At 41.7% G+C, this 25,789-nt stretch overlaps 1 protein-coding gene across 1 annotated transcript in view; it reads left to right on the top strand.

The window, feature by feature from the left end:
* The window catches only part of LOC127663071 (rap guanine nucleotide exchange factor 2-like), a 167,185-nt gene continuing 141,396 nt past the window's right edge, over nucleotides 1-25,789 (top strand). The window contains exon 1 of the mRNA XM_052154485.1: nucleotides 1-544. Within this exon, the coding sequence (XP_052010445.1) occupies nucleotides 476-544 (69 nt within the window). The 5' untranslated portion in view covers nucleotides 1-475. The remainder of the gene's footprint in view (nucleotides 545-25,789) is intronic.

Raw genomic sequence — 25,789 nt, 5'->3', positions numbered from 1 at the left:
GCACACCATCCGTCGCGTTTAGAGGCGAAAACACTATTTATAAACGCTGTCTTTGACCCTCCGCTGACTTGTAAATGGCTTAAGATGGGCAGTCAGCCAGCGTACGATTTGCATGATTATTTTAAGATGGAAAACTGAAGAAGAAGAAGGAATAGCGAACAAGGCACAAACGGAATGCTGAAAAATGCACGCGTTTGCGTAAAACAGAAACCTTCCGCTTCCCTGCAGAAACGTTTAGTTAACACAAAAATCGGCTGTCAACTCGTAGCTGATACCTCAGCGGCTGGAACAGGAAAGCAGACTGTCTGCTCTTGTAAGACTGGGACCAGGGACATTAAGAAAGCTCCGGGCTCAGGCTGTGGCCTGGGGACAGAGGCTCTCCCTTCCGCGGCTGCTCCCACATAAAACGAGTGTTTTAGTACAGTTTTAAAGCCACTTCTGAGATTCGCTTCGGATTATTTAACTTTTCAAAACCATGGCGTCCTATGTGGATAGCAGTTTTCGGCAGGCGGTGATGGTGACTCCGTCAGAGAGGACGCAACAGGTCAGAAGACTGTCTTTTAAATCATGTATTATGCACTGCTGGCTTTTATGTATGTTACAGTGATGGCTGCGTCTCTGCTCTAAGTATCACATGCATGCTTGATACATGTTTGCATAGTAAACAGTGTGTAACTGTTTTGCCTCGTTAGTCACTCATCATCTGCTTAAGATAAGGCTAATAATCTATACTATTAGCTAAAATGCAATTATATGAATTAACATGCGTAGTCAATATGTAAACAATTGCATGTTCACACACCTCACTCGGCTTAAAATGCTCTTATAATTCTGACACATGCGTTTTGTAATGAATGTGTCTTTGCTGATGCAACCAACTGTATAAACATAAAGCAAGCTCTTGTAAACTTAAAGTCTTTAGCAGCAACACAAGCCATGACGGCTCAGCTTTGTGTATACAAGTTTAACATGAGTTACAACAATGCTTTATGTGAGGCAGAGTGTCGTTTATTCATAATATTTGAGCATATTGACATGTTCTGAAAGACGTCGCGGTGACATTACCCTTTGAATAGTCTCCACCCTTTTAGCTCAACCTGCGACCCAAAACAGTATTTCTTAGCCCAGCTAAAAATATTGTGTGTCCAAGAACGTTCTGGAAAGGTTAGTTTATGGTTGTACAAATAAAACGTTAAACAAAGCGAATTTTCATAGAACGTTTGGTTCACCCAAAATAACTCAATGGGAACCAAGCGCTAACATTAGGAAAACGTTCCGTGTTTGTTCGGTAATTAGCTTTCAGCAAGACTGAAGATGTATGCTCAAGTCAATAAACATTCGCATTTGAAGTTATTTCATTTTAAACCATTTGCTTCGTCTGCGATGGTTTGGGTGAAGCTAGAGAACCGATATTAATGACTTGAGGCGACAGGCTGCTTTGTCAGACATAATAGAAGCGATGTCATTCTTCTTTTCCACGTCTGGTTCATTCGATTTTGCCCGCATTTGTTCTACTTAAATAGATTACAATGTTTCTTATATTTATTTGGCGTCAGTATATGAACCTTTGAGTGCTTTGTTTTTATACACTGGGCATGCCCTTAGAAAGAAAACTAGCAGGCTTGATTCACAGTATGATCCTTGAAATCACATGGTTCCCGTTTTATACAATACGTACATTATAAATACCATAAGACATAACAAACTGATTGTGAAAGCTTTTATTACTTGATATATCTGATTTTGTGCACTGGATGTACTCGCATCTGTTCTTGCACCCAGTGGTTTGTACCTGATTAAACCATTGCAGACAATAGACACATTCGAGGGCCAGTACGGTATTCATTAGTAAATGCAACAGCAGGACTAAGAATTGTATGCAGCTGCATTTCATAAAGATTACGTGATATTCCACGTCTGTTCCTATTGATTGATTGGAGCATTTAAAGGGATAGTTCACCCAAAAATGAAAATTATACAATTTTTTACTCACCCTCATGCCATCTCAGATGTGTATGAATTTCTTTCTTCTGCAGAACACAAAGATTTTAAAAAGAATGTCTCAGCTCTGTTGGTCCATACAGTGCAAGTGAATGGTGACCAAAACTTTGAAGCTCCAAAAAGCAAAGGCAGTATAAAACTCCAGTGGTTTAACCTGTGTCTTCTGAAGCGATTTTATTTGTTTTTTTCGGAGAACGGACCAACGTATATCTCCCTTCAAGCTCGATTACCATTCCTAGCATCATCTAGGGCTCTGCGCATGTGTCAAGTACTAGGAAGAGCAATCGTGATTGTTCCTAGAGACCGCAGTGGCAAGATGTACAGTGAAAAGGGACTTCTATTTTGGTCTGTTCTCACCCAAAACTGATTGGATCGCTTCAGAAGACATGGCCTAAACCACTGGAGTCTTATGGATTTCTTTTATGCTACGTTTATGTGCTTTTTTGGAGCTTCAAAGTTTTGGTCACCATTCACTTGCATTGTGAGGACCTACAGAGCTGAAATATTCTTCTAAAAATCTTCATTTGTGTTCTGAAGAAGTATCATGAGAAGTATCATTTGTGTCATGAGGGTGAGTAAATGATGACAGAATTGTCATTTTTGGGTGAACTATGCCTTGAAAGCCTGATCTAATCAAGGTAATGTAACCTCTAAATCATGCTAAATGCATGATGTAATCATGGTCAGTTCATGTGGGCTAAAAGGAGCCAGAAAGACACAATGCGTAAAGAAGACTCCTGTTTAGGGAATGACGCAGGCTTTTCTAATGGAGCTTGAAGCTCATTATGGCACAATGACAACAACCTCAGTGCATTAACACAAAGCTGATGGATGGTACAGGACTGGACATCTTAATGGGGCTAAATGTCAACCAGTTGGAGTAGGTGATTTGGGAGAATAGTGTGGCTTGTACAGACTTTGGGACACTATTTTTGATGGCAGATGAGTATGCACAGGTCAAGAAGGCTATAAACAGGCTGATGGCACTTTGTGCTTTGACCTTTGTTAGTTAGAAGATCAAAGAGCAAAAGGCCATATCTCGTATTGTTCCTAAGAGCCGGATCTTGGATATTTGGTAATGAACAAGCTAAATATATCTATTGGCGTCAAGAGACGATGTCTGGTTATACAGCTTTTTAGATGCCCACAAAAATACTATAACAAGCTGGTCATCCTGGACTGATGGTTTCCTTCCGACAACTTCCTTTCTTTCACAGACAGAGGAAGCACATCAGAGAACCGTCAGGGCCTGACAAAGCTTAAGAAATCACTCTTTCTTGTTTGCTTTAAAAATAAATCCTCCTGCACCCGGTTCCTTTATTTACATTTCTTTTATTCATTAATATAAAGCTGTTTTGTTTACTCACACAAATGTCATGTCAGTAAGCTGCAGGTGTCTTAGGAATTCTTTAAAAAGGTAGCGTTCACCCAAATAATAAAACAAAAATATTCTGTGGCATTTTTCTAACCACGTTGTTCCTCATGTTTTTGTAATCAATGCTATATTTCAGCTATTTACAGTAAGAACTGCTGTTCTTTTCCTCAGAACTTGTTTTTCTGTTACTGCATTTCTGCATTCTCCGGTCTTGCCCCATGCGTTCAGTCAAGTGGAGTCACATGTTATGAATGGGAGTCATTGCCTTGACAGAAGTGCTTTGGACACATATTGTACATACACAAGCCGGTGTGAACAAAGAATGGTTTCAGTGACGTCTGCCATATCAGTTTACACTGAGAGAATAGACTGACCAGCTGGGGAACATAAACAAATGATGACAACTGCCTGTGTTAATACCAGAACATGTGCCACATCTTTCTTCTCCCCGTCTTTGATGACTTAGACAATATTATCTTTAAATAAACTGCCGTAATGGCCCATGGAAGGCTGATTGTAAATATGGTTGTATTGCATTCGTACTGGGCAAATCCTTTAGATGTTTATGAATTTTCTCTGAAATGTCTTAAAAGGGCGAATCTTTTTTTCTCTCCCAACCAAACCAAGTCAAATGCATTTATAATGTTTTATTGAGGGAGAATATTTAATGATTCCATTAAAAAAAAACAAAAAAAAAAAACACCCACCAAAGTTGTGAAATGAGAATTACACTTACAAATTAACTAATTGAAACAGAACAGTTTGAACCGATTCATAGAAAGAAATATAATTTACTGACTCTTAATGCCATTTTGCTACTTACTATATAAGAGATTATAATTAAAAAATTTGTCTTAACACTCTCCTTGTGAGTCCCAAGACGGAAGGATCCCAAAACGAAAAAAAAGTTGGGAAATGTAATGTTTTTTTAAATCATCATGATATTCACATTGCTGCTATTTACAGCAAAATCATCACACATATTTTGTGAATAAAACATAATGGTCTTTTTCCAAATGATGGGTGGCCTACTCTAAAGTTGGCCAACCACAAAATTCATTTGTTAATTAGATGAAAATGATGTGGAATGACTTAATGAATGACTTAAGTGGGAATTTCACTATGATAGAGTAAGGCAAATAAAATGCTTTTAGGGCATTCTATTCCAGTTGTTGCTGAACTAACAGTATTTGACTGTGTTTCCGTTTGCCTGTAAGTGAATCTAATAAGCGCACCCAATGAGGTGGAATGCAATATTTGAATGCACCACTGCAACCGTAAGTGCTCATCACATGCTTATTTTACTGACAAATGTAAAAGGTGCTTCACACAAGCTACAGTTAGTCACATCACTGAGAGACTGTCACAACTTTCTTATATTTTTCTACCATTTAAATGTAAGAGAAACTATTCTCAGGAGACCACAGAAAATATAGCTTATATATAAACAAAATATTTGTTTAATTTCCAGCATCATAAGTGGTGCTTGTAGAATATAGATATGATGTAAAAATATAAAGGTTTGCATGTTTAGTAGTAACTACTTTAGAGTTGTTCAAAATAATTTTGCTCTCTAAATGTGGATGGAAATTGTAAGGAATTACATTTTTCTGATTCCTGTTCAAGTTTCCAATTTTTTAACAATTCCACTAAAAGTTTAATTTCAGGACATGCTGATTGTAATGGCTTGCTGTTCCACGATTAATTGAAGAACTGCTCTGAACGAGTGTCTAAGTGAGTCTGATTCAAACCGCTAACTAATTCAAGACTGATTTGTGAGTCATGTTGACCATTTTATTAAAAAGAGAAGAAGACATTGTCTTTTGCAGTGGCACTGTATATTCAGTAGGAGCACAGAGCTGCCAGTGAAGCACAATGTTTGGTCGGTGTCTGCAGAAGAACGCAGACAAACATAAAAATCATTCAATCCCAGTTTTTTTTTTTTTTACAAAACAGATTCTGATCAGATAGAACAGGTTCCATATTTGCAGCACACTTAATACAAGATCAAATCACAACAAGAGGGAAACGGGCTCATGACTGAATATGAATGCTATCGTGGGGTGAGAGGGAAGATTTAAATATCAGAAGTAGGGCAACAGTATAGTGGCTGGCAGCCCACGTCCCTTCCCGTAGTTCTTTTGATCACTTGTGTCAGAGGAGAGCTCATTCTCATCCTCCACTTTGATCTGATGCACTGTTTTTCTGCTCTGATCCATTTGTTATAATCTCTCTCTCTGAAGTAACAGCTAAAATGTATCTCAGAAGCATGATCTAGCCTCTTACAAACCATGGTACACTGAAATGCTTTCATTAGTGGTGCTTGCCAATAGTAATATTCTTAAATTCTTCATACTTAAAGGTGCAATATGGAACAATTTTCATGTACTAATATTCACCCTTTTTTTGCCAATGCGTGAACAGCTTGTAACGCAACTTAAAAGTGAGCCCTTCCTGGACTTCCTAGGTTGCCAATTAAAGCCTGTAGCCTTCATGCGAAGGGAGCAGGTTGCTTTTGCTGGGAAAATCCAAAGGATGTGGTGTTTATGTGCGCTCCCAAAGAGCCTTTCCTCAGACAGTAGCTTCTCTTCCACTATTCAACAGCGACAAAAAACTGCAACACTAGGTGATGTTATCTTAGAAATGGAATCCAGCACAACACCGACTCCTACATAAACTCAGAGTAAGCCAAACACATTTTAAAAAATACAAATAAAAAATATTGACTGAATCCCATCTGGCTAAGTGGGAACGTGATCTTGGTCAATCAATAGACGGCAGTCATGGAATTAGCCCACAAAACAAAAAACATATAATTTCTATAAACAAAGATGTTTTAAATTAAAAATAAATACACAATACCAAGAGAAAAGGATCAGGGTGCTTTTTTGAAACACTCCATTCTATGCAATTATTGTTTAGTTTACTTTTGAAAGAATGCTGTCAAAATTCCCTGTTTTTAATTAAATAAATGACCAAACAAATAAAGCATTAAATAAAATAATTAATTACCAAATGAAAAAAATATATATATTTTTAGACCTATATTTATGCCTTTTTCTTTACAGAAACTTCGCTTTACCCTGTTCTGTAGACAAAACAAGTCGGCTGAATGACATTCTCAGAGTGTTCTAGACTTCAAGACAAACTATCAGAACTATTTGTCCAATGCTGAGTTTACTTTCAGAAAACAAGCTTTTGAACATTTTAAAACTTTTAAATATTTTAAATCTAACCCTCTTTACCTCTGATCACATTTGCTGAGCTTCTTCAGAAAATGTAAACAGCATCATGACACAAATTTATTTTAGATGACAATCAAGTTCAGTTGGTCATTAAAAGTTGCTGGAGAAATATGCGGGGCATAATGCAGTTATGATGGCGATGCTTTTAGATTAGATGATTGTTATAAACAGCATATTGAATATCAGAAATGTATCATATGTAAACCCTGATATTACACTGCATCAGTTTTTCTTTAATAGCTGTGCACACACAGCACATACACATTGATGGATGGTCCTTATACTAAGACTGAAAGTTTCCTCCACTACTTGGTGCAGGTTGCCAGCTTGAACAGGGCCATGATGATTCGTTTTCGGGTTGGAACCGGTTTCAAACTGCAATAGGCGCAACATCAGGACCAATATTACAGTCCTATCAGAAGGGCAACTGCTCCATTTTGATTGCAATTCCTCATCTTCAGATTAATTTTATTTGTGAAATTAAAATGACAGTAAACTGGCTAATTTCAATGAATTACCTCTCCATTTTACCAAAATGGCTTAAGGGCAGATTTATTTTGCGTTAAACCAAAACTAATGCGACAGTGTTTTTTTAGGCATGACATCATCACGCATACCATTTTTATCGATAAATGGTCATTTGAATGATAAAAGGCAGAAGACGGCAAATTTTGCTAAAATATTTACGCATTTTCACTTTGTTGATAACAAAAGAGCGTTAAAAATGGATGGAAACTAGGCTGTTGTTACGCGTTCGTCTGTATTCATGTACAAAAAAAGTGTCTACATATATATTCGATTCAGTAAAATGCATTTAACACAGATCTAATGACCTGATTACATTGACAAATTGATCAAACTATTTCCTTACAAACATAATGTAAAAAGCGTAACTTAATGAAGACTCATGCGCTGATATAAATTCCACTTACAACGTGTGCTTAAAAGAAGGATTGTCCTTTGTTTTTTTTTCTGCAGTGTATTTCACGTAATGCTGCCAATCATGAACAATTTGCCGATAAATTACTCTTGTTTGTGTGTTCCTCATCTCCAGATTATTAATTTAGAGCAACATCAATGGCGATAATAAACATGTATAAATGAACATTGTTTAAAGCATCTTTGTAGAAATGAATGGAGTCGTGTTGATCAGACTGTCTGACTGATGGCCTATTACGTAAGTGTTGTTTCAGCTCATGAAACTCACCTGTGATTGGCTGGGTGGTCGCGTAAGCAGCCCAAAGTAACAAAACGCAGAGAATACTGTATACAAATCCAACATTTGCACTCGGTATGGGTTTAGCTTGGAAAAGTGCAGGGGACAAAAACCACCTTTTTAAACAGTGTGGTGGACGTGTCCCCCACGCCCCTCGTGGCTGCTATGCCCTTGAATGTCTTCACTATACAAATGACTTTTTTTTTTTACAAATTATACAGTTTAAATCAGTTTATATACGCTTAAGCCAAATACATTTAAACTCAGTTTTTCACAATTCCTGACATTTTAATAGTGGAAAGCATTCCCTGTCTTAGGTCAGTTAGGATCACTACTTTATTTTAAGAATGTGAAATGTCAGAATAGTAGTAGAGAGAATGATTTATTTCAGATTTTATTTCTTTTATCACATTACCAGTGGGCCAGAAGTTTACATACACTTTGTTAGTATTTGGTAGCATTGCCTTTAAATTGTTTCACTTGGGTCAAACGGTTTAGGTACCCTTCCACAAGCTTCTCACAAAATGTTGCTGGTATTTTTGCCCATTCCTCCAGACAGAACTGGTGTAACTGAGTCGGGTTTGTAGTCCTATTTGCTCGCACTCTTTTTTTTAGTTCTGCCCACAAATCAGATTGAGGGTAAGGGCTTTGTGATGACCACTCAATACCTTGAATTTGTTGTCCTTAAGCCATTTTGCCACAACTTTGGAGGTATGCTTGGTGTCATTGCCATTTGGAAGACTCATAGAAAGAGCAGAAAGTTGCTCCGTCTTCGACTGCAAGAAGACCGAGCCGGTGCAGTCATCCTTTCAGCATCCTGCCACAGAGCTTCCTTCAAAACTACTGATGAATGCAGTGGCGCTATGACTGAGACTCCGACAGGTAAGGTTAACTTTTGCAAACAAACCAACAAACAAAATCGGCTAGCTTGTAGTGGTACATGCTTGTGTACTTGTTAAATTAACGTTACTGTGCGTGGTGACATAGTCCAATAAAGTTTTTTTGAGGTAATGTTTGTAATCTTGTTAAAATGGATTTCATAAAATTGGTATTGAAAAAAGTATCGTTTAGGAACCGTATTGAAGTCAAGATATCGATACCCAGTCCTACTTCTGACCCACTGGAATTGTGATATAGTTAAGTAAAAGTGAAACAATCTGTCTGTAAACAATTGTTGGAAAAATTACTTGTGTCATGCACAAAATGTAGTTTCTAATATGAAATCTGTGGAGTGGTTAAATTTGTTTGTTGACTATATCTTGGAACTAGCAAAAAGATCAAAATGAAGAAAACAAATGCATAAAAAAAAGAAAGTAGATTTTCTTTTTCTTTTTTAGATGTCTAGGAACAAAACAGTGGAAGTGTCAGAGCCAAAGCATTGTGTCCTTCACTGTGGTATGATAGTGATCTAAGTAATGCTCAGTGCAGTGGTGGTCATGCATGGTTTTATGCCATGGCTTGTATCATTTTCCATAGCAGTTTGATGAACAAAGAGCCAAGACAGCCTAACCCTAACCTTCAGCAGCATTACAGAATGTCCAGGCTGCAGAAATGTAAGCACTGAATCTGAATTAATCTCTCCAACATAGAGCAACAGAGGAGGCTGAGACATTCTGTCTAATGGAAAGAAAGAAGAAAAAAACAATTAGACAGTTTCTTTAATTGTTCTAGTGCAATACGTTTATTGAAATAGTGTCTCTGTTCTGGCTAGAAGTGGCCTGATTGCAACTAATCTGGGACTAGTTCCCTAAATTAAATCCTGTATTAGGGGAGAAACTACAAAACTGGTCTGAGATCACCTTTAACCAATAGTAATCCCTCCTGTGCCTTATCACTTTAGCATATGTGAATTTAGACCAAAGCATTAGCTGATTAATTACCTGATTACCTGCAGTGGGCTGAGGATTGTTTAAAAAGGCTTTGTTCATTCAGTATGTAGGCCAGTGTCCACAAACTTGATATCCAGTCTGTTGTACATTTTTCTAGTTTCTGCTCAAATTATTTGGGAGTTTCATGAAAACATATCCCGGTCATTGTCAATTAAAAGTGAAACAACCTGTCTGTAAACAATTGTTGGAAAAATTACTTGTCAAGTAGTTTTAATGGCTTCTACCTAAGTGTATGTAAACTTCTGACTTCAACTGTATGTCACAACAGAACATGTATGGCTATGCGACCCAATTTGTTTCTCAACCCATAGTTTAAGAAACGCTGAAATAAATCGTTGGATAGAGGCTAGCTAAACTTTGATGGTTCATAAATTGTATACCAGTTGTTATGTGATGTTTCGGGCTGAAATATGACATGGACATTTTGCCTAGTGGAAATCAACCTAGTGGCACACATTTTATGATTACACTTTAGTGCTTTTAATTGTGTTTTTCCCTCTGTCTGTGTTTGTGGATAGTCCGTTTGGCTAGAGAAGGAACGCTCCGACACATGAGCTCAGGATTGTATTCCACTCTATCATGAACAATGGCACTTCTCCAGATAGAAAGCTCTCGTCATGAGGTCATATTCCCTTGTGCTCTGTAGGGGTCCATAGACACTTACGTTATCATGTTTATGAGGTTCAGCATTGGTTTTTATGATGGCACAAATTTAGGCCAGTTGATGCCTGGTCTAAAAAGCATTTCTTAGTCTCAGCCCAGACCGATGTCTCGTTCTCTTGCCCATATTTGAACAATCTTGTTTTAAAATGTTGCCTATAGCTCACTACTGTTTGAAAGAGTTTGTACTGTTTGAGAGTCTGGTCTGTCATTCAGTTTGATGTGTAATATTTTGGTACTTTCTTACTGTCTCCATTCCAAATAATTATAATGTCTAAAAGTGTTTTTGTTTAGTATCATTGCTGTAATAAATGTAATGGCACTTTTTCCTTATTGGAACTGATTATTCTTATTAAGTGTTGGGTGGTCTCAATTGGTTAACCATCTCAATTGACTCAATTGATTTTCTTTCACTATGGACTTGACTGCAATGTGGCTAGTCACGTTTTAAGGTGTCCTTTCCTGAACTTGGCATCCAAGAACAAAAAAAAAACACTCTAATCCAGACTAATTTAATTCTTTCTCACTGGAATTTCTGACAGTTTGCCTTTTTTTACCCTTCTCTTTCACGGGAATGGAAGAGCTGTGTTTTCCCTCGGGTGAGTATTATCCTGGGCTGAACCTCTGGGTGAATTCCCTGCACCAGTCTGCCAATAGGCCTATTAAGATTAGACCAGCAACTCTTACAAGGTGCAGCTCTCGTATCAGTGAGTTGACACCTCACCCCATATAGAGTCAAGGTTTCCCTGGTTACCATGGTCCCGGATTTCATTACATATTTCTGATTCAAATACATTTTCCTACTAGTTGTTTTTGACCTGGGACCAATAACATTAATATCAGTAAAAGAGTGCACTTTGTTTATGGTTGTATGCTTGACAATGCAATTTGGATAATATTTTCAGTTTTCTGTGATGTCACAGGATCCTAACAGTCATTGACCCTGGATGACACAGGACCTTTGATTTTCTCTAATAGGAAGCAATTTTCCTCAATCTACTCTTCTTTAGGGCAAGAGTTACTCATTACATTCTCATGATATAATTTCATGCTGTGAATTGAGTTATTTGTCGCTGTAATATTTTATCTGATGTGTAATAGAAAGTGCTGAACCTAAATACACTACCAATCAAAAGATTAAACCCACCTACTCATTCTTTATTGTTACAGTTTTCTACATTTAAGAATAATAGTGTAGTCACACAACTAGTACACAGATTAATGAACTACAGTGAAGTTATGACCATAAAATCTTAAAGGTGCAATATGTAATTTTTCATGTAATATTTGCCTTTTTTTGCCAATGTATACTGTCATCATCCACCAAATTTAGCTAACACCTATTGATAAAGCTGGCTAGCTAGCTAACGCCAACATAGGCTATCGTATAAATGTAGTTAACGTTTCATGTAAAGAAAAGTGATTACTTAAATCTACAGTCTCACATAGTCTGACGTATAGCCACACTTTGTTTTAGCCCTGTTCCAGCACTGGAGAGTCAAATATAATATACAGTCTCTAAGTTTGTAATAAAACAATCATAACATGTCATTTTAATTATGCTACCACATCTGTCAGCATGATGCCGGTGAATCACGTTCAGCCTGACGTTACGTCATTGTTCTGGTCGATGCTCGCGTCCCTAAGGATTATATGCGCATGATCACGAGCAATAGGTAGCTGGCTGCAGTTCACTTAACAGCCACAGGTGTCATGTAATAACAAAGGTTTCTGAATCTTACATATTGCAGCTTTAAACAAATCAAAACTATCTAATATTTTATCTTTAACAAAGCCACCTGTCCGGAAGCAGTTACCATGTATGCTAGACTCTCGTTGATTGCTTTTTCTTTGCTATTCAGTCCGCTTCATCCATTAAAATCAATCAGTAAATAAAATATTTTGTAACGTTATTCATATGAAAGCACAATTTATATGCCCACAAAACTAATTTTATACATCAAAGCATTATAACTCTTTTGATTAAAAGTTTATTAAATTCAGTCAAATATGATTTTGACTAATAGTGTGGTCTACAATTAGTGAATAACAAATGTAGCATTTTGTCTGAAGGTTTTTATCTTCTCTAAGATATGTTTAATTGTAGGCATTTGGCTGATTTTGTATGATGTAGTATTTAGCAGTTAGGCTTAGTATTTAGTATGTAGTCTCATCTTATCATTAAGTGTTTTTTTTATGATGGTGTAAGTTGTAGTAAACCAGATCATATATGGCTTCTTATCTGTTTTACTGCAAGATTTGCAGCTTATTTGGGTTTCTGACAAAACGTAAGATGAGAATTTTGAGCACTGTAAACACTAATGTTGTCATTACTGGACAAAAGTCACGTTGTCTTAATTAAACATTACTTGAAATGTCACGTTATTGACTCATAAATCAAACGTCTAAGTTCCTTGAGCTTATTTTTCTTAAAAATCCATTGACTCAAACTATTGAGAACAGAATTGAGGCTATAGGGAACACTAACAAGGCCTTGCACTTGAATGAAGTATGCTTCCTTGGTCCAAGGGAATTTATGGGGCCATTGAAATACTGTAGTTGTTATTGAGAATTCATAGAGGTTTTAGCTCTTTTGTAGAATTATTTGTTTTGTGTGATGGTCACCATCAGGGTGATCTGTGTCCCCAAAAGTCAACACAGTTGGACTCGGTTAACACTTTCTCAGTTATTCTTGAGCATGTGCAACTGAAGTACAAAAATGAATGCATTTCTGTGGAGAAATAACTGTTTAAGAGTTAAGTGTTATTGTATGACCTAAATGTGAGTGTATTCAATTAAAATTAAGTTGAATCAAAAACATTAGGGCTTTTCACACTTATTCTAAACCCTGGGTAAACTGAATCCTGGTTTATCCTGTTTCACACTGTTCATACTTTACTCTGGATTAATAATTATTATGGGTATTCATGTTCTGATGTTTCACACTGTACATTTGTAAAAACCTGGTTTAACATTCTTATTTGCATATTTGAGGTGTCAATAACAATGATCGGACGAATTCAGCTCACGACGGACACACATAACATGTCAACGGAACCGCTCTGCTCTTCTGTGAAATGTCAGCAATTAAATTGTCTCAGTTTGTCGTTCATCTTCTGAAATATGCCACGAAAATACCATTAAATACCATCTCTTCCTCATGGAAGTTATCACGTTTGCCACCACTGTTTGACACTACCAGTTTCCCTCAGACGGAGAACGTAAACAGCGCAGGAATGTTTAGCGACGGTTCAAACCACATGAATATTTAATGAGGTAAGTACTGCATCTTTATATGATTAGTTGTCTGTTGCTAAACAACTTTGAATAATTCTATCACTGCATCGTTTCACACTGTATTGGCACCACAACACAAGGTTTACCTCGCAAGTGCAGCGCTAACCTTGTTCCGGAGCAGGGTTCTCTTACGAGAGGTTCTCTCGTATTGCGTAAGCTAGCTTACGCTATGGGAAAGATTCATCTTTTCTGAGATATTGAAGCCAAAAAATTATCCTTAATTTTGTATCCATTGTCAACGCAGTGCGGCAGCTGCAGACCTTGAGCGGGCTAGCTAGCGAGCTCATTGGTTGCTCTGCGGCAACTGCTGCAGCCTATAGACGAGCTTGGGCGAACTCGCATCCAATGAGAGGCGTCCGCGCGCTCACTGCATCAAAGCCCGCCAAAAAGGGCGTGACTAGAGTGCATATAAGCATAGTTCGTAGGCTGGAACCCTGATTTTCATCTCTTCAGCGAAGCTCTTCACATCACTGAACCGGAAGCCGCGTCGCCGTTCTAGGGGCATCAATCAAACGTGGACAGCGCTCGAAGAAGCCGGCCGTCTTCGCCACCTTCAGCCGTCCTGCGAGCTACGCCATCCGGCGACGTATCCTTTTTAAAAGCAAGCTAGTTCTTAAAGAACTTCACAAAAGAGTACGAGCGTCTTTTTTAAGATGCCTCGCTCCACTTGCGCCTCATGCCGCGCTCCTCTCAGCACCGGAGACTGCCACATCATCTGCGCTCTCTGCCTGGGACTGGGGCATGCAGAGCTCGCCCTCGCCGAAGGCGGATGCGATCTCTGCGAGGAGCTGCCGATGTCGACCCTGCGGGGTCGTCTCGAAGCGCTCAGGACCGAAGCCGCCACGCTGCCTTCCGTTCAGCCACGCAGAAAAAAGCGCCGCTCTCAAAGGCTGCCGGAAACAGTGGTAGAAGCGATTGCCTCGCCGGAGCCCATCCCTCGAGCATCGCCTTCACCCTCCCCGCCCACCCGGGACGCGCAGTTGCCGCCGAGCGGCTGCTCTGCTGTCATCTCGGACGAAGAAGCGGAGGATAAGGGCTGTTCCATCATGGCTTCGGACAGCGAGGAGTGGTCAGGCTCACACGCCTCCTCCTCGGCCCAGGAATCCAGCAGGACCCGCGCCGGAGTCGAAGGGGAACTAACACGCCTCCTCACACAGGCCGTCGACCGCCTCGGGCTCGAGTGGTCACCGCCCCTTGAGCAGGCACCCAACAGACTTGACGGCTGCTTTCTACAGAGCCGCCGCCGCGGAGCACCCGCTACCCGGGCAGCTCCCTTCCTGCCGGAACTCCACGCCGAGCTTTCCAAATCATGGAACGCGCCTTTCTCGGCCAGGGTCCGATCCCACGTCTCCACCTCTCTTGCTTCAGTGGACGGCGCCACTGAGAAGGGCTACGCTTCCATCCCTCCGGTCGAGGATGCGGTAGCAGCACACCTTTGCCCGCCCTCCACGAGATGGCGGTCTAAACCAGTGCCCCCCGTCTAAGGCCTGCAGAACAACTTCCGCCTGTGTTGGCCGCGCCTATTCCGCCGCCGGCCAAGATGCATCTGCTCTGCACTCTATGGCCGTCCTACAGATCCTCCAAGCGGACCTTCTGCGGGAGTGGGATGAGGAAAGCAGGCATCCAGAGGCGGTTGCAGACATACGGAGTGCTACGGACCTCGCCCTCCGTGCTACCAAAGCTGCAGCCCAAGCTATAGGGAAGTGCATGGCCGCGCTGACTGTGACCGAGAGACATCTGTGGCTAATGCTAGCCGACATGGGAGAAGCAGAGCGCTCTACGTTCCTCAACGCACCGCTCTCTCAATCCGGTCTCTTCGGCTCCGCGGTGAGTGGTATCATTGACCGGTTTTCAGAGGTCCAAAAAGCCACACAAGCCATGAATCTCTTTCTGCCTCGTCGCGCTAGCTCCTCTGCAGGCCGCCCACGTGAGCCTCCTGCACGAGCCTCTTCACAGCGCCCAGCTCAAAGCCAGACTTCTCAGCGTCGACAGTGCGGCCGCCCTCGATCGCGCTCAGGCCGCCCCCCCGCGGGCCTCGGACTAGAATTGCGCTGAAACCTGAACAACCGAAGTCCTCCTAGCTTTGTTGACAAAACGACGGATCAGTCCCGCTGCGGCCGGACCACCGTCAAAGCTTCGCCCCCTGTCAGTCCCCTTCCTTCAGGCTACTTCAGTGGTAGATTCAGCAGCCAACGAGCCGGTATTAACACCCGCTTGCCTGCGCTCAAACGCCGTTTTCACGGCGACCCAAATAAATCTGGTAAAGAGCAAGCATGCCATATGTGTAGAAAATGTGCCCACAACCCAGTGTTCACCTCTACACACAAGCATTACACATCCCGTATCCATACCAGAGAGCAAACATGTCTTATGTGTAGAAAATGTGCCCACAATCCAGTGTTCACCCCTACACACAAGCATTACACATCCCGTGGCCCTATCACGGCACACTCACATAAAGCGGTTATGAACCGCTCGAGTGTTAGGGTTAATAAACGCACCCACGAATCCGTGCGCGCACCCATTCTCTGGCCGCTCTGTCACACGACCAGCCTTATGTGTAGAAAATGTGCCCACAATCCAGTGTTCAGCTCTACACACAAGCATTACACGTTCCGTGTCCCCATCAGAGCACACTCAAAAGCGGTTACGAACCACTCGAGTGTTAGAGTCAATAAATGCGCTCACGAATACGTGCGCGCGCCCATTCTCTGCCCGCTCTGTCACACGGCCAGCAAACACTTCTCTGTATGTAAGTCCCGTGCCCGTGACTATGCTTGCGTATCACTTAACAGACGTGACTCTTTCCCCATTCACCTCAATCGGGAAGTCACTCACAGAACAGCCTGTCCATGCTGTCTGCGAGCAGTCCAGCATAAGCACAGTAAGCGCGCTCACACAGTCTGTTCAGCGCACTGTGTGCGGCAATCAGAGCGATTTGGCCACTCACCCTCTAACATTACGCTTCAAAGCGTGGGAAGATATTCCAGGGATATCCGAATGGGTGTTAAGTACAATAAAACAGGGCTATTTGCTACAGTTCGATCGCCGTCCTCCTCGCTTCAGAGCGCGGCTCGAAACTACTGTGAACACGGAAGCAGCGTGCATGCTTCGTTCAGAAATAGCAAACCTTCTGTGCAAAAGGGCCATAGAGAGAGTGCCGCCTCCCTGAGCGAGTCAGGGTTTTACAGCCGTTATTTTCTTGTCCCCAAGAAAGACGGCGGCCTCAGACCAATATTAGATCTCAGGGTTTTGAACAAAGCGCTTGCAAAAAGACCGTTCAAAATGCTTACAACCAGCAAACTCCTCGCGCATGTGCGCCAGGGGGACTGGTTTATTTCTCTCGATCTGAAAGATGCATACTTTCAGATTCAGATAAATCCCCGTCACAGGCCATTCTTGAGATTCGCCTTCGACGGCCAGGTTTATCAATACACCGTCCTTCCGTTCGGCCTGTCCTTAGCACCCCGTACTTTCATGAAGTGCATGGACGCGGCGCTCGCACCCCTGCGGAGTCAGGGTTTGCGAATTCTGAACTATTTGGACGATTGGCTGATTTTGACACAATCACATACGGAGCTTCTGTCTCACAGGACAGTTCTCCTCAGTCATCTGAACAGTTTGGGCCTTGCAGTCAATTGGACCAAGAGCTCACTACAGCCCAGTCAGACAATTTCCTTCCTTGGAATAGAACTAGACTCAGTGGCAATGACGGCTTGCTTATCTACACAGCGCGCGCGCCGTGTTCAGCGACTAGCCGCGTCATTTCAGATGAACAGCCTCACACCTCTGAAGAAGTTTCAGAGAGTGCTAGGCTACATGGTCTCAGCCGCAGCAGTACTTCAACTGGGTTTACTGCGCATGCGCCCGCTTCAGCATTGGCTAAACACCCGCGCGTCTCGCCGGGCTTGGGCCACAGGCCGCCAGCCAATCAGAGTGACTCAGACCTGTATTTCAGCTCTGCAGCCCTGGACAGTGGCCGAGTGGTATTAGCGGGGAGTGATGATGGGAGCTGTATCTTGCCGAAAAGTCATCTCGACAGACGCGTCCAACACGGGTTGGGGCGCGGTCTGTGAGGGCTCTCCGGTTTTTGGCCTATGGTCAGTTCAGGAAAAGCTCCTTCACATAAATTGTCTGGAAATGATAGCGGTCGAGTACGCGCTCGTGCGCTTCCTCCCGATCATTCAGGGTCACCACGTCCTGGTCCGCTCGGACAACAGGTCTGTGGTATCCTATCTAAACCGTCAGGGCGGTGTCAGATCCAGGAACCTCTTCCATCTGACGAAACGCATACTGAGTTGGTCCCAGCGCCACCTGCGCTCGCTGAGGGCGACGCACATGCCAGGCCACCTGAACGACGGCCCAGACAGACTGTCCAGAGACAATATTCCCCCAGGGGAATGGTCCCTGCATGCTCAAACAGTCCAGACGTTATGCCGCATATTCGGCAGAGCAGAGATAGACCTCTTTGCGTCAGAAAAGAACTCTCACTGCCCAATATTTTTCTCGAAAAGCGAGGACGCGCTGGCCCAGGACTGGCCCAACCGCCCGCTTTACACCTTCCCTCCCGTCTTGCTATTGCCACAGGTAATGCAGAGGATCAGGGAAACGCGCCACTCGGTGCTCCTCATAGCCCCGCGCTGGGAGAATCAAACATGGTTCCCGGAGCTTACGCAGCTGTCACTGACAGTGCCGTGGCCCATCCCAGTGAGAGCAGATATCCTCTCGCAAGCTCGCAGAACGATCTGGCTTCCCCACCCAGAGCGCTGGGCGCTACACGCGTGGGTGATCAACGACTACCCGTCGCTTTGCCAGAAGGAGTAATAAACACCATCATACACGCTAGAGCCCCCTCCACAAGAAGACTCTATGCGTCAAAATGGTCTGTGTTTTCAAAATGGTGCACCGACAGAGACCTGGACCCACGGACATGTGGGGTGTCGCCGCTGCTCGTGTTTTTACAAGAGCTGCTGGATAAGGGCAGATCCCCATCCACGCTCAAAGTGTACGTGGCGGCCGTCGCGGCGTTCGCTGAACCCCTGCACGGCCAGTCACAGGGTAAAAACGAGCTGGTCATCCGCTTCCTCAGGGGAGCTAGAAGGATGAACCCTCCGCGCCCCCCATCGGTTCCTATCTGGGACCTTTCTATAGTTCTCGAAGCTATGAAAGCCCCCCCCCTTTCGAACCGCTTCAATCCGTGGATGTGAAACACCTCTCACTTAAAACCGTTTTTCTAACTGCCCTATCATCAGTTAAACGGGTGGGAGACCTTCACGCGCTATCTGTCAGCGCTGCGTGTCTTGAGTATGGACCAAGTGACTCCAAGGTCATTTTAAAGCCTAGACACGGCTACGTCCCCAAGGTGGTCGGTACTCCTTTCAGAGCACAGATCATTTCCTTGTCGGCGCTATCAGCATCTGATAGCGAACGCGACGCCAATCTCCTTTGCCCAGTCAGAGCACTGAGATTGTATACTGCGCGCTCCGCATCTTTCAGAAGCTCCGAGCAGCTTTTCGTTTCGTTCGGAGGGCGCACCAAAGGTCTCGCCGCCTCGAAACAGACACTGTCCAGATGGATAGTGGACGCTATTGCTGCCGCGTACGCGTCAAAAGACCTACCATGCCCGCTAGGCATTAAGGCTCACTCCACTAGAGGCATGGCCTCCTCGTGGGCATGGTCCAGCAGGATTTCCATTCACGACATATGTGTGGCAGCGGGCTGGGCTTCCCCCTCCACCTTTGTCAGATTTTACAATCTGGAAGTACCCGCTCTGCAGGCTAAACTGCTAGCGGTTTAATACGCTACAGCTCCCCTGGTGAGCTGCATTAATGGGACACAGTCCACACAGACCGGCACCGCCGCTCTGTCTATGTGCTTATGTACTACACACACACTGGCCCGCACTCTTGCCGGCCAAATATTAATTCCCCACTCACAAGGGCTCCCCCGGGTCCCCCTTAATTCCCTGGGGCTCATGCAGGGAAATTCGCCCAAGCTCGTCTATAGGCTGTAGCAGTTGCCGCAGAGCAACCAATGAGCTCGCTAGCTAGCCCGCTCAAGGTCTGCAGCTGCCGCACTGCGTTGACAATGGATACAAAAATAAGGATACTTTTTTGGCTTCAGTATCTCAAAAAAGATGAATCTTTCCTGTAGCATAAGCTAGCTTACGTAATACTCGTTCCCTCATCTAGAGAGAACCGAGGTTACGTTAGTAACCGATTCGTTTTATAACCCGGGTAAAACGCGGTGCTAACCCCCTTTCAAATTTACAAGTGTGAAACATTGCTTTACCCAAGGTTAAAAGTGGGGTTTAGAATGAAGATAACCTGGGGTTAAGCGCAATGTGAAAAGCCCTTTTTAAATAGCAAATTGCAGTTAAGTCTTGCATCTAGTTACCTTAACATAGACAGTCACGTTCCTTCTACATCACAACACCAAGTCATGTGAACTTCATTACATACGTTTTGGAGATGCCTCTATTCAATTCAGTTGAGGGACCAAGTTTATTCATTCAATTGAGTTGAATCAACCTATTAGGGTTTTCATTGAAAGTCATCATTCTAAATGAAGTTCTGTTCTCTTGCATGTTTTACACCATCCATCTTTATATGAGGACAGAAATGTGGCTTTCACAGATAGTCTATAGATGGATAGATGATCTTTTTTGAATATTACATAGCACCCTGCTTGTATGGGTCCTCTAAAGATCTAAAGATGTTGTGACTCTAAACTGTGGTAGCAGATCTTGTTTGTTAAGCTTTGCCCTGTCACACTAAGCACTTTTGAGCAGCTATATTACTATTTTAGTCCTAATCTCCTGTGCCTAGTAAAACCAATTAGCTTAAGCCTGTCTTCACTGGCCGGTTTGTATCTGATTTGTAGACGGATTTGAACTAGGTTAGGAACTGAACAACAGGAAAGCCCTCATGTTGGCCCCCATTACAGACCTGTGCTTTGTGAATATAACCCAGATTTACTTTACAATAGCAAATCATAATTATCCATACAGTGGCAAGGCCCACTGCAAATATTTCAGAAACATTCTGTTTTATTGTACTACAAAGCTATTAAGTCGCAAGTACATATTTCACAAACTAGCTGATAAATCCCTGTTTATGGCATGTGGTTAAGTTATAAAGGCTCACTGATTGTTTGAAGCAGCAGCTTCAGCAGTTCGCAAGTCAAACAGGACTGTCCCCATGGCCTGGTGCCAATTTGAAGAGGACTCTCTCAACTATAATAAAATTGCATTTATAAGGTTATTGATATGACTGGAGTCTTCACCTCTTGTGAGTGGCTATGATTTTATACACATTTTGCAAAATTGCAATTTAATTTATTTGGGAGTACAACTTTTGTTGGAGTGCAGCTTTAAATGCCGTAATGATATAGTTTTCATGACTTTCTCTTGTTAAAGGCTCTTGAACTTGCATTTTTCTACTGAAGCAGACGCAGCACAGTACTAAAATACTCCACGCAATTCAGCTACAGCACTGCCCCGCTAATTAGTGTGAAATAGGGCTATGCAATGAATTGCTCTAAAATCGCAATATGAGCATGTGTAATTTGTAAATCACAGAAAGCTGCAATTTGTTTTACTCTACACATTTTTTTTTTTACTCTTAATTTGTGATTGCATTTCACAAAAAAGGGATCTGTCTGAGGGCAAAAGTGAGAAACAAAAAGGCACAAACAGTTAGGCCTAGCCTAACTGACTTTATCATTCATAAAAAGACAATTTTATTGGAAGTTAAATTTGTGAATAAGGAAAAACATTTGGCAAAATCTCAATTTAAAATCCCAATCGCAGTTAGGGCTGGGCATTATGACAAAACATATTGTGGATTTTGCTATATTGTGTATATCGCTATATATAAATATCTGTGCGTGGCGTGTGCATATCTATCAGTGGGTAGCGCTTCATGTGAGACTGAGAGAATTGAAGAGACATTGACAGGGTTTTCAGGCACTAAAAATACATTTTAGATTGCACCATACTGTACCATGGCTTAGATAAATATGTGATTAGTACATTAGACGCTTTGTCCATGGCAGAATGCTCTGGCTCTAGCTTGGCTTAACATATTATTTGTTGAGTAGTTGGTAGCTTAGCTAGCTGCATTTTGTTTATTAGCTTGTCCAACCCTGCTTTGGATTACAATCAGCGTTTTGTGATGATATGCAGCTGAGTGCGATGACAACATTCCGATCAGCTTGACATCTTGTCAGTTCTTCAGTAAATTAAGAATCTTATTGGTTATTTGTAGGGATGGGATGATATGGCTATCTCACTGTGGCAGGGCGGAGGGCGGGGCTGGGTTGTGATTATACACACCCGGTCCCTTATCAGGCAAATTAAGCCTCCGAGAGGGATAAAGGCCGATGACAGACGGTGGTGCGACGAGAGAGAGATAGTTTACGGACATGTCCGTCATGTGTTTGTCATCTGTTTAAGTTTTATATTAAACCATTGTTTATATTGAAAAGCCGGTTCTCACCTCCTCCTTTCCATTGATCCCTTTACACTGGTGCCAAAGCCCGGGAAGGAGGAGGGATGCACAAACAAATAAGCATTCAGAAATAGTGTGCTACATAGAAGATGATCAGCTGCAAAATAAGCAATAGAACTGAACAGAACCTGATAAAGTTTGTGAAAGTGTATTTTTATTTTTATATGTTCTTTATTAATATTATATTTTTATCTAATAGTATAATATATTATTATTTATATAAAATGTATATTTCTTTATACTTTTAAAAAAATCTGACTAAAGAACATAAGACACATTATTCAATAAATGTGGAGTGCGTGGATCTCATATTTGATGGACACAAACATGGAAGAAATGGTCATTTATCTCAAGCACTTTTCAACAAAATAAGATTTTCCAGGTATTCCAGTACTTAAATTTTTAAGAGCTAAATTTAAAGCACTTTAAGCCAAAAGTATATTTCGGACAGATGTGGATGCTGAGCGTCCACGCACAGGACGCGTGAAGCAAATCTCATCATCAGCAGTGCTCGAGCACTGAACATGCGCAACCTGATTTTTCTAACCACGCGTCTTTGAATTTTAAATATTTGCACTAATTACTGGGTCCACAAGGTGTAAATACCCACATTTGCTGTCACGATCAAACACTAGAAGAAGACGTAATTGCCCGTAAGTAACAGGAGACAAAGATAAAAACCACAAAAGTGTATTTGCACATCAAGAGCACGTGTGTGAGAAGATCAGGAGATACCTGCATTTGTATAACTTGAGTCTGAAGGAATATAAAAACATCTTCATTGGTGTAAACTCCTGAAGTGAAATATATATGGTGTCTATGAAAGTCAAAGCGCGCAGGCTCGCGTTCAACTATGCAGATGCTGAGCGTTTGCGTCAGAATCGAAGTATACTTTGGTCTTTAGCACTTCAAGGACCTTGTGAACCCTGTAAGCAGTGAGGGGAAAAAAGTGCAGTAGGGCTAAAATCAAATGCTAGGGACATTATGATGTTTGACGGGTCATTTCATTTATGATCACAGACAGAAAACAATGTTGCAGGTTTAGAAATAGTGAGTTTTAACTCAATATGTTTAGTGAGTTTTTTTTGGTTTGTGATATTTCAAAATTCGATATATTGACCCATCTCTAATCATTTGAAGAGAACACAAAAGCCCATCTTGGTGACAGAATGATTTTTTCTGTCATGTTGGATCCCTTTTTCCTATTGCTGGAACCATTTACTCAGCAGGAAGTCTCTATGGTCAAGGGAATAATGACCTCCAGCTGACTGATGCAAATGTGCACTCTTTCACTTACTGGCTGGCGATTATGTAAATAAAGTTCACACTTGAAAATCACTGGAAAAATTGGCCAAAGGGGCCTGGGTAGCTCAGTGCAAAAGACACTGGCTACCACCCCTGGAGTTCGCTAGTTCGTATCCAGGGCATGTTGAGTGACTCCAGCCGTGTCTCCTAAGCAACCAAATTGGCCCGGTTGCTAGGGAGGGTAGAGTCACACAGGGTAACATCCTTGTGATTGCTATAATGTGGTTCGCTCTCGGTGGGGCACGTGGTGAGTTGTGCGTGGATGCCGCGGTGGATGCCGTGAAGCCTCCACACGCACTATGTCTCCACGGTAACACGCTCAACAAGCCACATGAGAATATGCGTAGGTTGATGATTTCAGACGCAGAGGCAGCTGAGATTCGTCCTCCGCCACCCGGATTGAGGCGAGTCAATACGACACAACGAGGACTTGGAGCACATTTGGAATTGGGCATTCCAAATTGGGAGAAAAAGGGGAAAAAAAAATGTGTGTCAGTATCAGTTTAGCATTATGCTTATGAGAGCGGCATGTGTTTGTACTAAAAAGGAAAGAGACCAGCCATTCATCAGGAGGCACCCCTTTTCACAATGGCCCCTAATGCTTTGTGTCATTGAACGAGTGTGGTCTTATACAGTGGACCCCTGTTAAATTCAATCATTGCTTGTCACAAATAATCAGCATAACTGTAATTATACTGTCATGTTGAGTAGTTTCTTACTCCCCTAGGATGTGTTCAATTGGAAGCATGAAAATTAGACTAGTGTTAGTGAATGTGACGTTCCTATAGCTAAGACAGTAACATTATTAATAAAGTCAACTCACATTTTGATATGGGTCAGTTACTGCAGGGACCTTTTCAGAATTAAGCATGGGTATTACAGGCCAAAAAATTATTCTCCACGTGTGTGTGTGTGGTGTTTTATTGCATTGGTAATATGAAAAGAAAACCTTGTCAAAATTCAGTTTGTTTATTTCATGTCATGTCCGTGTTAATACTGTTTTTTTTTTTGAAGAAAGATAAACATAAATTCAGCCTGGTCTAATGAACATTACGTGATCGTGGCAACATTTTTGCTTAATGAAATGATGTGCCTTATTACCTGTTTTGCTGCAGTTTCCCAGTGAATTGTCCAGCGGTGGGCGCCAAAAGCAAGTGAAGTTGTGTCGTAATCAGACAAGGTTTTTAAGGTGAATATTAAAATTATGTTTTAATGACTAAAATGTAGCTCCCTAACCTAAAACTTTAACCTAACCAATAGTGATCTAAAATCAAATGAGAGGCAGACACAAAACAGAGATCCTAACTCTTGACCAATGCGTAAACCTAACCAATTTAGTTTTGTCCAAAAACTAAATGAGAAATTAAAAGCACATGTTCTGAAGCAACCACTTCATCTTGTCTTCCGAGTCTAAAGTCCACCACTCTATGAGGTGAGATACAGCACAAGCTCATCTCATTGGAATATGTGTGTAAATAGAGGGGAGTCTGTAATACAAGCCTAAAAATTTAGTTTTTCAAATTATGCTTATATAAGAGTTTCAACGTAATAACATAGCAGTGTGTTCGTAATAAAGACAAAGTGTTTATAAAGTCATAGTCAGCCGTTGTAGTCGTGATTTGTATGAAAGTGAAAACTTCGATGAAGCAGAGAATTCGGCATGTAAAAGTCAGTTTGCAAAAACATTTGTTAAAGTAATGCTCATTCTATGAGACTAGGTTGCATACATGATGATGTACAGTAAGCAAGCAAGCAAAACATGTTTAATGCCATGGATCAATATTTATTTAGTAATATACTATTTAATAGCGAGGGGTCAAACATAACAATTTTCTTCTGTGATTTTTGAGAAACACTACAAGTCATAAACAACCTAAGAAATGTGGCAGCATCAATATTTTCTATACACCAAGATTGGTAGGTCTATTACTAAAATAAGTTGACTTCAGCTCCCCATGTTGCATAAAATTGATTTTTTATTATTATTGGCATCGGCTGATAAATATTCCCCTTTTGGATGTTTTGTTTTTTGAGGTTGCTGAGAATCATCTGCTTGCATGTGAAGTGACTGAGACATGTAAACAGCCAATCACGGTTCATTTTAGTGTTATTAATGTGCAACAAAGTGCCATTTAAACGGTCCGCAGACGCGTTTGCGCTCATAATGTTAAAGCGTTCTCCTGTTTCTTTCTTCCTCTCTCTCCTCAACAGTTCCCTGTAACTGTCTTGTCTAATGATAAAAAGGTATCATTCACGAGCCTCACAGAAATCCAGTGTTTTCTTTTCATCGA

Source organism: Xyrauchen texanus, chromosome 23 (assembly GCF_025860055.1).
Source record: "Xyrauchen texanus isolate HMW12.3.18 chromosome 23, RBS_HiC_50CHRs, whole genome shotgun sequence".
Taxonomy (NCBI): domain Eukaryota; kingdom Metazoa; phylum Chordata; class Actinopteri; order Cypriniformes; family Catostomidae; genus Xyrauchen; species Xyrauchen texanus.
This window is presented reverse-complemented; position numbering and strand designations above follow the sequence as displayed.